Source organism: Bison bison, unplaced genomic scaffold (assembly GCF_000754665.1).
Source record: "Bison bison bison isolate TAMUID 2011002044 unplaced genomic scaffold, Bison_UMD1.0 scf7180017864312, whole genome shotgun sequence".
NCBI lineage: Eukaryota > Metazoa > Chordata > Mammalia > Artiodactyla > Bovidae > Bison > Bison bison.
Window position 1 is genome coordinate 233,057 of NW_011494884.1, and position 14,549 is coordinate 247,605.

At 45.9% G+C, this 14,549-nt stretch overlaps 1 protein-coding gene across 1 annotated transcript in view; it reads right to left on the bottom strand.

Moving 5' to 3' along the window:
• LOC104997596 (RIMS-binding protein 2) overlaps positions 1-14,549 on the bottom strand; it is a 217,323-nt gene that overhangs the window by 112,969 nt on the left and 89,805 nt on the right. The window contains exon 3 of the mRNA XM_010852440.1: positions 8,298-8,420. Within this exon, the coding sequence (XP_010850742.1) occupies positions 8,298-8,420 (123 nt within the window). The remainder of the gene's footprint in view (positions 1-8,297; positions 8,421-14,549) is intronic.

A 14,549-nucleotide genomic window follows, 5' to 3' on the forward strand; every position in this document is an offset into this window, starting at 1 on the left:
AGGAAAGTTATGACCAACCTAGATAGCATATTCAAAAGCAAAGACATTACTTTGCCAACAAAGGTTCGTCTAGTCAAGGCTATGGTTTTTCCAGTGGTCATGTATGGATGTGAGAGTTGGACTGTGAAGAAGGCTGAGCACCGAAGAATTGATGCTTTTGAAATGTGGTGTTGGAGAAGACTCTTGAGAGTCCCTTGGACTGCAAGGAGATCCAACCAGTCCATTCTGAAGGAGATCAGCCCTGGGATTTCTTTGGAAGGAATGATGCTAAAGCTGAAACTCCAGTACTTTGGCCACCTCATGCGAAGAGTTGACTCATTGGAAAAGACTCTGATGCTGGGAGGGATTGGGGGCAGGAGGAGAAGGGGACCACAGAGGATGAGATGGCTGGATGGCATCACTGACTCGATGGACGTGAGTCTGAGTGAACTCCGGGAGTTGGTGATGGGCAGGGAGGCCTGGCGTGCTGCAATTCATGGGGTCGCAAAGAGTCGGACACGACTGAGCGACTGATCTGATCTGATCTGACATCATGTTACAAATGCTTGTCTTTTTCTGCATGAACTGTTCCCACTGACTCGGTTTTGTAACTACAGCAATCCCTGCTTTGGGGAACTGGGCCTGGAACACAAGCAGTGCTCAAGTGACAAGTGTGAATGAGTGAATGAATCAATGACTGAATGGTCATGCAATAAACACCCACAGGCCAGGGACACCACGCTTTGTTCCAACTGTGTAGACCTCTGTTGAGATGTTCAGGTATGTCTTTTTCCCCTGATAAGGAGCCTGAGGATGTGGCAATTCCCAACCAGACAAGACGAATAGGCACAGGGGAGCCTTCTCATCTCACCTTTGTTCAGACTCTGATGTTTTCCATCTCATGGTATTTTTAAAAAATATTTTTACTTATTAGTTTGACTATGTTGGGTCCTAGTTGTGGCACATGTGGGATGTTTAGTTGCAGTATGTGGGATCTAGCTCCCTGACCAGGCATTGAACCCAGGTCCCCAGCTTTGAGAACTTGGTGTCTTAGCTACTGGACCACCACAGAAGTCTCATCTCTTGGTATTTTTAATTCCATAGACCAGAAATTGGTCCAGGAACATTAATTTTCCTCTTCTTCAGTTCCCACCACAAAGAACACTTCTTGGGTTCTTCCTAAGTGTGGGAAATCTGGCTTTAATGATTCTCCCCAGTTTTCCTTGCTGTAACAGCTCAAGACAATGGCCTGAGGAATCCACATGTCTTTAGAAATAATAAGGACCTGCGTGGGTGGTGCAGTGGCTAAGACTCTGTGCTCCCAAGGCAGGGGGCCCAGGTTACTTCCTGGTTGGGGAACTAGATCCCACATGCCGCAACTCAGAGTTCATATACTGCAAACCCAACACAGTCAAATAAATCAACAAAAATTTTAAAATAAAAAGTAAAAATAATAATTGATGAATTCACTGTCCACATGTATACTGTTCAATCATGCTTATTTCCAAAACCCCAAAATAAAGGCAAGGGGGAAAATTTTGCCCCTCAGTTGCTATGAAGATGCTTCAGAAGATATTTTCTACTATATTGCTCTGCATCTTCCTCTAACATAACATTCTAAATAAGACCATCACGTTTCGTTCCATTCTAAGTAAGACCATCACGTTTCGTTAGCCATGCTTTGTTTTCCTGGGGAAACAGTAGGTTCCTTTCTCTAAGGAATGTGAATTACATCATTGTTTCTATTTCCCTTTATATCCAGGCTGCATGGAGATGCAGGCCAAATTAGAGTAACTATGTCTAACTTCCAAGCTAGTGAATCTGAATTCTCCTTTCTCTTTATCTGAATTTTCTCCTTTCATTCATATTATCTGTGCATGTTCTATTACATGTGACGGTTTTTTGTGATTTGATGATATTCTGGGAAATAAGCATGATAAAAAAATATATATACAGACAGTGAACTCATCAATTATTATTTTTACTTTTTATTTAAAAAGTTTTATTGATTTATTTGACTATGTTGGGTTTGCAGTATGTGAACTCTTAGATGTGGCATGTGGGATCTAGTTCCCCAACCAGGGATTGAACCTGGGCCCCCTGCATTGGGAGCACACAATCTTAGCCACAGCACCACCCAGAGAAGTCCCTATTATTTTTAAAAGTATAAAAATCAGAACAAATTCAAATCTGGTAAAATATGATCCATTTGGTTAGTGCAGGGGCTTCTAGACAGTTTCAGTATTATTCTAATTGGATTGTCTTAGAAAACAGCCACATATTCAATCTTATCTTAGTTTCACAAATAGCTTTTGTATTTTGAAGGAAAAGATAGGTTCCATTCACAATTCGGAGAAGGAAATGGCAACCCACTCCAGTATTCTTACCTGCAGAATCCCATGGACAGGGGAACCTGGCAGGCTATAGTCCATGGGGTTGCAGAGTCAGACACGACTTAGCAGCTACATATTCACAATTTCGGTTAAAAACAAAAAAAGGATGAAGTGATCCTGTGAGCTGGTCACCAGTTCCTACCCCAAATCAGCGGCACAGCATCTTTGCTTCTCCCAGATGAGGGTCAAGGGTCAGCCAAGTGGTCCAGGTTCTGCTGCAGGTATGCTGAGGCTGGACTCCTGCACCACCCAAATTGCCCCTCACTGGGCAAGTTTTCTTTGTGTGTTTGTGTTAAATTGCTTGAGTCATGTCTGACAAGGGCATGGCAACCCATGCCAGTATTCTTGCCTGGAGAATCCCATGGACAGAGTTCTCTCTGGTTCACAGCAAATTAGGTTGACCAACACCAGTCTGCGGATTCAATTTAATACAAATCAATGACAACCCCTGACTGTACATCACACTCCAGGAGTTGTAGGGATGTCCAGGAACTTCTGGAAATGCAAGGTCATCATTTTACCTGAGTTAACAGAAATGATAGCATTTTCTAAGCCAGGTCAGCTGCATCTCAGCTCAGCACGGCAATCACCTCCTCCCTTCTCCATTGCCCACTGATGGTCTTTGCTCCTCAAGGAGAAAAAAAGGCTAAAGGTGGGGGTGGGGTGTGTGGAATGCATTGAGAGTTTGAGGTTAGCAGATGCAAACCAGTATATAGAGAATGAATAAACAACAATGTCCTACTATACAGCACAGGGCACTCTATTCAATATCCTGTAATAAACCATAATGGAAAAGAATACACATGCATAACTGAATCACTTTGCTGTACAGCAGAATTTAGCACAATATTGTAAATCAACTATACATCAATTAAATAAATTTTTAAAAAATAATAAAATGGGCTTCTCTGGTAGCTCAGATGGTAAAGAATCTGCCTGCAACACAGGAGACCCAGGTTTGATCCCTGGGTCGGGAAGATCCCCTGGAGAATTGGCTATCCCCTCCAGTATTCTTGCCTTGGAAATCCCACAGACAGAGGAGCCTAGCAGGCTACAGTCCATGGGGTTGCAAAGAGTCGGACACTACTGAGCCTTAAACACTTTCACTTTCACCAAATTGGAAAAAAGGCTAATTTTGAATAGCCCTTTTATGACCATGACCAAATTATCAGAAGAACATGGTGTTTTCAACTGGTCCAAGCTGAAGCAATGTTGACAAAACATGGAGTTTCCTGGCTTGAGAGTGGTTCTTTGAAAGCAGCAAAGTTTAGCAGGTTCTGTCCAAGCACCCAGGGACTTCAGCAACTCTATCCAGATTGTCACCTCCCTGATTTTTTCCCTCCTGTTCTTAGCCCAAAAGGCTCTCAGTGCCCGGTGTAAGAAAAGGGCAGGTCCCATAAGGTTTTGCAAATTCACAAGACACGCGTTTTCCTTCAACTGCCATGGAATCAACCCCTTTACAAAGGACATGCCTCTTCTAATCTCCAGATCTTTTTTGTCTCCCTTTTTTGCATGGAGCACAAATCTTTTGTGAAAGAGCCCCGTTTGCCTCCAATAAGGCCCCTGTCCCAGGCCAGCCTGGTTGGGCATGTCCTACATTTCAGCCCTCCTGCGGGGGCCCCATGGTTCATCCACTCATTACATGGGTACTGAGGAGAAGAACTTTATGAAGGAGTTTGGGAACAACATATACACACTGCTCTATTTAAAATTGATAACCAACAAGGATCTCCTGTATAGCACCAGAAACTGTGCTCACTGTTATGTGGCAGCCTGGATGGGAGGAGAGTTGGGGGGAGAATGGATACATGTATATGTATGGCTGAGTCCTTTTGCTGTCCACCTGAAGCTATCACAACATTGTTAATTGGCTATAATCCAATATAAAATAAAAAGTTAAAAAAAAAAACTCAGTGCCTGGATTTGTTCCAGAAATAGAGCTGGGAGTGGATGGCATCAGGGCAGAGAGTGGAGAACAGGGGTCCAAAGAAGTGAGGGTGACCGCACGGCCTGGGCTGAGGCTAGTAAAGGCGCCAGGCTTTGGGTAAGTGAGCTGGGGCGGGAGGAAGGGTCATGTGAATAGTTTGAGGATGGTGCTGGGATCTGATTTCTATTTTTACAGTATTGCTCTGGCCACCAAGTGAAAAATAGGACAAAACAGTAGTGGGAGCTGGTGACCAAGGGGAGACGGTGACCAGAATCCCAGGCCCATAACACTCACTTGTCCCCATGGACCCCTCACCGCCTCTAACCTCTCCTGCTCTTGCTGCCTTCCTGGTGACAAAGATGACCATGTCCACTGATGGCTGTCCATGGCCTGCTCATCAGCTAAAGTCTCATCACCCAATTCCATCCTTAGAAATGAAGCCAAAGGGAGGAGCCCAACAGGACCCCACCCTCTCTCCTCACGGACCACAGTCCAGCTCCCCAGCCCCTGGGATTCCACACCCCAGAGTCCCCAAGCCCACCCTCAGCTCCTGCACAGTCCCCCTCCCCAGTCTACCCACCCCCCACCAAACGCCGATGACAGCCCTGGTGTGTACCCCCTGGACCGGAGGGCAGCCAAGGAGAGGGCTGTTTGCAGGGCACCACAGTCAGAACCTGGATGTCAACTCAGGTGTCTCCATGTGTGCAAGGCCCTGATGATGAGGCTCAAACCCCAGGTCAGACAGAAGGGTGGTGGGGCCCCGAAAGCTGGGAATGCACAGCCCTTCACCCACTCTGGATGAGAGGAAAGACTGGCCTGAAACCCAGCAGGCAGGCAGGAGACACAGAATGAAATTTCACACCCCAAAATTATAAACAGGGCTTCCTCTGCTCACAGGTAGCATCGGTGCTATTGGTCATCTCCCCCAAACACTCCAGGTGGAGCAGGCTGAATAATGTTCCCCAAGGATGTTCACCCCTCAAGCCCTGGGGGGCCTGGGACTATGTCACCTTACAGGACAAAGGGATTTTCACTGGGATTAAGTTAAAGATTTGAGATGGGGAGAGTGTCCAAGTGGGCCGAGTGTCATCACAGGTTCCTGACATGAGGGAGGCAAGTAGTCAGAGAAGAGAGAAGATGCTAATTGCTGGCTTTGCAGGGAGGGGCAGGAACCAGGAGCAGCTGTCAGAAGGTGGGGACAGCAGGAAATGGTCTCCCTATAACCTTCTGAGAGGCAGGCAGTTCTACTGACACCTTGATTTTAGCCTGTGTGACTCATTTTGGATCTGACCTCCTGAAGTGTAAGAGAATATATTTGTTGACTCACAGGCTTGGACAATGAACCTACGGTTGCTAAAAGGAAGGATGGGGGGAGGGGATAGTTAGGGAGTTTGGGATGGACATGTGCACACTGCTTTATTTAAAATGGGTAACCAACAAGGACCTACTGTATAGCATCCAGAATTCTGTTCAAAGTTATGTGGCAGCCTGGATGGCAGGGGGGTTTGGGGGAGAACAGATACATATATATGTATGGCTGAGTCCCTTCACTGTTCACCTGAAGCTGTTACAACTCCGTTTGTTAATCGGCTATGTGTGTGTGCATGTGCTAAGTCGATTCAGTCGTGTCCGACTCTCTGATCCTATGGATCATAGCCTGCCAGGCTCCTCTGTCCATGGGATTCTCCAGGCAAGAATACTGGAGGCAGTTGTCATGCCCTCCTCCAGGGGATCTTCCTGACCCAGGGATCGAATCCACGTCTCTTATACGTCTCCCGCGTTGGCAGGTGGGTTCTTTACCACTAGCTTGGGAAGTCCTAATCAGCTATGTGCTGTGCTGTGCTTAGTTGCTCAGTTGTGTCTGACTCTTTGCAACCCTATGGACTGTAGCCCACCAGGCTTCTCTGTCCATGGGGATTCTCCAGGAAAGAACACTGGAGTGTGTTCCCATGCCCTCCTCCAGAGGATCTTCCCAACCCAGGGATAGAACTCAGGTCTCCTGCATAGAAGGCGGATTCTTTACCGTCTGAGCCACTAGGGAAGCTCCTATACCCCAATAGAAAATAAAAAGCTTTTTAAAAAAATAAATAGCTTTTGCACATCAAAAAAGAGAGAAAATACATCTGTTTTATTTTACATTGTGACAATTTGTTACAGCAACAATTAGAAGCTGACACAGTTTCTCAACCTTGGTGCCAATGACATTTTGGGCCACTTAATTCTCTGCTATGGAAGTGGTCCTGTACATTGTGGGAGGGTTAGCAACATCCCTGGCCTGTGCCCATGAGATGCCAATAGCCCCCTCCCCAGTCATGTACATCAAAAATGTCTCCAGATTGTCAAATGCCTCCTGCAGGCATAGTCACCCAGGAGGCACAGTCCCCCAGAACCTCTACCCTACACTGTCCTTCATGGTGACTTTTCTCCAACAGACCCTCAGCAAAGCCCGTGGGTACACTCTGCTTTCCCAGCCCATCCTCCACTGACCCCACCAAACACCAAACACCACCTTTCTCAACCTCTATGGGTAGAGAGTTGAATGAGGCACAGTTTGTGCCCTCAGAGAACTCACAGTGGTCCAGGTAGCTCCTGAAATGAATAATTACATGGCATCTCACTCCATTAGGGCCATGTTCTAAATTCAGAGCAAAGGGTAAAAAGAAACATGGTCAGGGTTAGCCTTGGTCCTTCCTCCAGAGAGGGCCAGGTAGACACTCGGGGGCGTCTCAGACACCACCAGCACTGGGCATGGCTCTGTCACCTCCTGAATCACACAAGGGTGTGGTTCCGCTTTAGGGCCAGCAGAAACAATAGGGCATCTTTACTCTTAAACTGGGGACTTCACCAATGGCTGAGAGGTAAAGAATCCGCTTGCAATGCAAGAGATGTGGGTTCGATCCCTGGGTCAGGAAGATCTCCTGGAGGAGGAAATGGCAACCGACTCTAGTATTCTTGCCTGAAAAAATCCCAAGCACAGAGGAGCCTGGCAGGCTACAGTTCACAGTGTTGAAAAGAGTTGGACACGACTCAGCACGAACATGCACCTGCACTCTTAAATTGAGATGTAATTCACATACCATAGAATTCACCCTTTAAAGCGTACAATTCAGAGGTGTTGGTACATTCACAATGTTTGGTAATCATCACCCTAATTCCAGAACATTTTCATCACCCCCAAAAGAAACCCTGTATCCATTTCGCACCTCACCCTAGTCCTTACCAATCATGGATCTGAGTCCCCTCAGAGTTCTAGCAGTTCCCCCAAATAAGCTAAAGGTGGAGTTAAAATCACTTCCTGGTGCAGGACGGTGGGTGGGCGCACAGTAACTCTGTTCTGTGCTTGTGCCATACAAATGCTTAATCTATGTACTAGATTGTAGAACTGCAGGTGATTATTTTATTCTTTTATGTTAAAAATTTTTTCCCACTATGAGAATCCAATAAAATTTTAACACTTAAAAAAAAGGCAACGAATTCATTCAGCTTAACTCAGTAATATCAAAAGCAAATCAACCCACCCATTAAATATTGAAGGAGATCCCAGCTCATCAGGAATGCATGAGGCTATCCAATTACCTGCAGCTTGATAAAGCAATTTTCTGACTTAGCTATTCTCTTTATAACAAAGGTCGTTAACCATCTGAAGAACAGCTTAAAATTCATGAAATCTGAAAAACCAACGTAGACACCTCTGGTCTTCAACTTAAGCCCAATTTCCATTCGGAAGTGCTGCCTAGCATCTCTTGCTCAGCTGTGTTTAACATTCTAAGAAATGGAAATGCATAATTGGTTTTACGGGATCGCTTCCAGAAACATTCAAATTTTGTTATTTATTGCTTTGTATACCACAGAAAGGGTAAAAACAGCCCCATAGAGCCCTGAATTTTTATGATTTTGAAACTCAAAAGGAGTTTCAACCACTCTCTGCTTTGGAATTCTGCGGCCCCTCCTTCCTCACGTTGACCCCCGTGGAAAGCGGAAGTGGAAGTGAGTCCTACCTTTAGGACCTGTTCTAGGTTCTCCAGCTTGGCTTGGAGCTGGTGTTTCTCCTTCACGGCCAAATCACGTTCTCTGGTCACTATGGTGAGCGTGTGTTTAAGCCGAGCATACTCTGCTTTCACCTAAAGTAGCAAGAATGGAGAGAAGGGGTGTTTACAATATGCACGGGAGCTGCAGTGGGTATTTGTCCCCAGCTGTCATCTGTCACTTCCCCTTTAAGTTCTTTTTGGAGACTTCCCCTCCCTCATCCTCAGTCCTGGACTTCGTAGTGGGTCCACTCCTGCTGGGGTGAATACGTGTGACCAAGGGCTGGCCAATCAGCACACAGCTTCTCTCTGCATCCCACCCATCCTCACCACAGCCACAGTGATTGGATCAGGTCTGGAGATGTGACCAAGGCGTAGCCAATCAGTATAATCCCATCCCCTGGATGTGAGGATTGGGAGAGAAGAGGCATAGAACCCAAGTAGCATCCACAGAGAATGAGATACTAGACTGTGTAGGAATCTGGGAAGAGATTCCTTGGGAAGAGATTCACCCACTGTACTTGGAAAGTTAAAGACAAAGGTTGGAGCTACACTGCTATTTGCATTCATGAGGGAAGAACTCATCTGAGAATAGACTCGGGAGATGTAGAGGAAGAAGCAGGGTCCTAATGACATTGTATGAGCAACTAGATCAAGCTGTGCCTGAAGCTAATGCTTTCCTTTCTAGTTACTTGGGCCAATAGATTCCCTTGGTTTACTTGTGTCCATTTGAATTGTCTTCTGTCCCTTTGAACTGAAAGTGCTGACAGACACAAAATGTTACTCAAATTGTGTAGCCATACTAAATTCTTTTGCCTAAAATTTCACCTCTGTCATAAAAGTGGACAAAAATGGCAACAAAGCACCACATGGATTTGGATGATTGATGCTCCAGTAACCTCAGAAACCACGTCCATTTTCAGCCCAGAACCCCCAGGACTCCCATGTTTAAATCTTATCTGGGAGGCTCTACTAATCCTCAATCTCTCCTCTAGCTTCTTTGAAACAGACAAGGGCATGCCCTTGATGAGAGAAGTTACCTGATTTCTTCTCCATTATTTTTTCATTGTGCAGCATGCTTTATTCCAACCACGGAATTTTAATTTCTTCCCCTCCTCCCCAAACATTACAACATGAATTATGGCTTCAATAACAGACTGTCACAAAGTCATGGGTTTTTTTGCCTTTTTTTTTTTGTAGCTACATAAGTCCTTTCTGTTTCAAATGCTTTATGTACGATCTTCGTGTAACCTGACAGTTTCTGTGGCACAGAAAGAAAAGAAGGCGCCCACTTGGCATTCGTAAATGGAGCAGGGTTACAGGGAAGCTGTTATTAAGAGGTCGTGGAGAGGTCTGATTCACAGGAGTATTTTCGTGCCATTTTGCTACAGTGTGATGCATCAAGCAATGAACTCAGGGGGAAATTCAAATGCTACCTGGTGAAAATGTCATGACCTAATGGAACTAAGCAGAACCCGCATTTGAACCTCAACTCCAGGTTTGCTGAAAGCCTTCGCTTCTCATGTCCTGGCTAATCAAGGAAATTAGACTTGGAAACAGTATCCAAAAGCCCTGATTCCAGTCTTGCACCATAGCCAGCAGAAGCCTTCTAGAATAGAAGTCAGATCTTGCTGCTCCCTGATTAAAAACTCCCAGGGCTGCCATGGAAATCAAGTCCAAATTCCTAATGTGGCCCCAAAATCCTGCAGCATCTGGCCTACCCACCTCTCCGATCTGACCTATTACTATCCACCATGCTCAGTCACTTTGGCCTCTTTTAATACCTTGAACAAGCCAGGCTTATTCCTGCCCCAGGGCCTTTGAACGTGCTGTTACCATTGTGGCACCTCCCATGCCACCCCCACTCTCTGCTCATCAATTATGTCACTCCAGACAAGCCCTTGCGGTACTGATATCCTCCCTACTTGTCTGTCTTCGTCACCCTTGCCATTTTCCCCTGCTTTATTTTCCATGGGCATTTATCACTATCTGAAATTATTGTATGAGCAGTTTACATTTTTTCTCAGGGTTATGCCTCATTAGAATGCAAGCTCCGATGGGACCAGAATTTTCTTTAGTGATCCAATTCCCTGTTGTCAGAGTAGAGAAATAGAATGAATAGCCAAAGCCCATGTAAGTCAGGTATTTTCAAGAAACTCAAACTCATAGTTTGTAGGGAAGCTGAGTTGGGTTTCAGGTTCCATTTGCCAGCCTCATTTATTTCTGTATATTTAGTTATTATCCAGCCCCTTATAAGAGCACAGGGCAGTCAGGAATCATCCTGCCAGGGGCACTGCCCAGGGCTTTGGTCAAGAATAGCCAATCCCCTTTATGTTTTATCATAGGTTATATGAAACTCCAGTACTTTGGCCACCTCATGCGAAGACTTGACTCATTGGAAAAGACTCTGATGTTGGGAGGGATTGGGGGCAGGAGGAGAAGGGGACGACAGAGGATGAGATGGCTGGATGGCATCACTGACTCGATGGACATGAGTCTGAGTGAACTCCGGGAGTTGGTGATGGACAGGGAGGCCTGGCGTGCTGCGATTCATGGGGTCACAAAGAGTCGGACACGACCGAGTGACTGCACTGAACTGCTATATATATTTTTTAATTGGAGGATAATTGCTTTACAGTGTTGTGTTATTTTCTACTGTGCAACAGCTGTGAATCAGCTAGCTATAGTTATACATATATCCCCTCCCTGTTGAGCCTCCCTCCCATCCACCCATCCCACCCCTCTAGGTCATCATAGAACAACAGCTGAGCTCCCTATGATAAACCATGATGGAAAAGACTATTAAAAACAGAATACATATATATATATAATCTAATCACTTTGCTGTATAACAGGAGTTAAAAACATTGCAAATTAACTATACTTCAATAAAAATAAAAAGATTTTTAAAAACATTAAAATAATAATAGTCGATCCCCAACCTGCAGACAGACGACAACCCAGAAGTGAATCTGGAAACTGACTGGCAGCCGCCAGATCTGTGCTTCCGCAGGGACGTTTCCAACAGCGGACAGAACAGATGTACGTTAGAGGGTCAGGCCCACCCCAAAATCCCATTTACCCCACATGGAGCTAAAATGTTGTGCTTTTGTTGTAGCTTATATTGTGTTCATTGTAGTGACAACAGAAAGCAATTGTTGGTGGGGGAAAAAAGCGCCGAGTTTTATTTGTCTTGAAGACAATGCTTTACAGGACAGCTCAGGATAAGCAAGAATCTGCAGAGGACTTCTGGGCCACTAGAAGGCTCTGCAAGTTGTTGGTGCTCGTGCTTTAATACATCAAATACACTTCATCTCAGGCCACGATTGTGGTTTTGCATTTCTTTGACTTAAAAGTTTCTCCATCGTGTCCCCTTTACGGTCACAGTTATGGAATGATTAAGGTCACTTCCCTGGTTTGCAACAATGGAAAGAAAGTTGGTTGGTTAGGAGGGATGGGGTAGACAAAGGGATTGACTGGGGACAGGGGTGGACTGAGATAGGCTAAATTAAGACCCACAAGGAAGTCCGCATCCTAATCCTGGAGCCTGTGAATGTTGCCTCATATGCAAAAAGGACTTGGAAGGAGTGATTAAGGATCTTGAGATTGTCCTGGGTTATCTTAGTGGCTCCAGTGTAATAATGACAAGGGTCCTGATGAGAGGAATGCAATATGAAGATGCTACCTTGCTGGCTTTGGAGATGGAGGAAGGGCCCAGGGGCCAAGGAATGAGGGCACCTCTAGAAGCTGGAAGACATGAGAATGTGATTCTCTCCTGGAGCCTGCAGGAGTGCAGCCCTGTAGACACCTTGATTCAAGGACTTCTGACACTAGCCAGTCTGGTTCCATTGTTTCCACAATATAGACAGGAGATGAAAAAGGAAGTGTTGAAAACATGAGCTTAAACTGGTCTTGGAAATCTCAAAGACTAACCTCTCCCATGAAAAAATGCTGTTTGTGGTAATCTCCACTCTTTCCCAGACTTCCCTGGTGGCTCAGATGGCAAAGAATCTGCCTGTAATGCAAGAGACCTGAGTCCCATTCCTGGGTCAGGAAGATCCCCTGAAGGAGGGCATAACAACCCACTTCAGTATCCTTGCCTGGAGAATCTCATAGGCAGAGGAGCCTGGTGGGCTACAGTCCATGGGGTCACAAAGAGTTGGACACTACTGAAGTGACTTAGCACAGGTGCCCCCACACACTCAGTGAGAAAGTAGCCTGCACCTCCAACTGGCTATAAGAACGGCTACCCAGTTTGGGGAGAATTTAATGGGCTCCTTTGAACCCAAGTGAGTGAAAAATTTGGAATCTTTTTTTTTTTTTTTTTTTGAAGTTGGGTTTGCAGGATGGGAAACACATGTAAGCCCGTGGCGGATTCATGTTGATGTGTGGCAGAATCAATACAATATTGTAAAGTAATTAGCTTCCAATTAAAATAAATTAATTTAAATTAAAAAAAAATAAATAAAGTTGGGTTTGCAGGCATCAGGGGCTCTGACCTATCCTTTGCACTGTGTCCTGGATTCCTGGTTCATTTGTTTCATTCCACGGGGAGGCCTGCCCAGTAGAATTCAACTCAATATTCTAAATATTTCCATAACCAATTTTGCACCTAAGAGACAATCCCTTCTGGGCAGGCTTCGGGGAAGACACTGACCCTGTATCCCTGTACGTTAATAATTAAGAGCTCTGATCATTAATTTTACGTACTTAATCAAGGCTACTAAAAAGCAGATTGCAAATCCAGCCTGAGTCAGCTGTGGGAATTGGGAATTCCCAGACTTCTTCCGGAGAACCAGATGAAACACTTCCTTGTGTTTCTATAGGTCTCGGGGATGCCCCCGCCACAATGGATCTGGTGCTGTGGTTGAATTCTTTCACCATCAACATGAACCAACCCTCCCCTTGTACCTCCCCAAGTTACGCTGGGACACAGATACTGGTCTCCCAAGGCAGTCTTTCAGGACCTGCTGTTTCCCACCGTGACTCCCCTGAAGACACCCTGCTCAGGCGTCCCAAGGGAACGCACAGCCCTGTAAGCCTGGGAAGGGGCGGGACAAATATGGTGTCTATGGCACCACCAGGCTCCCCACCCGCTCTCTGCAAGCTCTGCTATTCCAGTCTGTGCCTGTGAGTCACTCCGTGCCTTCACATCCCCCTGCAGTGCCGAGGGGAGCTCATTTTCTGGGCCTTGAAGCTTTGCTTAAAAGGTCAAGATGTGAAGGCAGCAGGGGAAGGAGTTTCAAACCTTAATGAAAAAAATTATGTCAGTTTTGGTGAGAGTTCTATGGGAACAGGGGTGCCCATCAGGGTGCTGGGAGAGCCAGGTTTGGGAATGAGATGCTGGTGATGCTTGACCCTGGGACTCCACCCTTCCACCACTGACCAGCATAGGCGACACCGCCACTGGGCTCCTCTGGCTCTGCCCTCACCAAGGAGGACTCAGACTCCGGGCGCAGGACCCTAGCTGAGGAGCAGACAGATGCCCACATGGAGTGAACTTGGTGAAAGCGAGGAAGGCATTCTAGGATCAACCCTCCCTCCAGCCAACTCCCTCCAGCCCTGTGGTTAGTTTGCTTCTGATGCCCAAAACATCACCATTATTTTTCATTTCTGTTTTTGTTTAAGTAAAAAAGATGCCGGGACTGAGAAGGTCACCAAGCCTCATTATGGATTCGCGCCTCAGGGTGCGTGAGTTTATCAGAGCCTTACCTGAGAGCAGGTTTGGAAAGGAAAGAGGACAGAAGGCAAAGGGGCTGGCAGGAATATGGAGGAAAGAATTCAAAGGGAGAGTTGGAGTCGTACTGAAAGCACATCTTTTTGATAAAATTATGGTAAAATACACATAACGTGGGGCTTTCTGGTGGCTCAGATGGTAAAGAATTTGCCTGCAATGCAGGAGACCTGGGTTCGATCCCTGGGTTAGGAAGATCCCCTGGAGAAGGAAATAGCTACCCACTCCAGTATTCTTGCCTGGAGAAACCCACGAACAGAGGAGCCTGGTGGGCTGCAGTCCATGGGGTCACAAAGAGTCGGACACGACTGAGTGACTAACACACACATGACATCAAATTTACTGTCTTAATGTTTTCGAGTGTATAGCTCAGTGGCATGAAGTATGCTCACACTGTCATGGAACCATCACTAACACCCATCTACAAAACTTTTCATCTTCCCAAACTGAAACTCTGTCCTGCTTAGACACTAACTCCCCCTCCCCCTCCC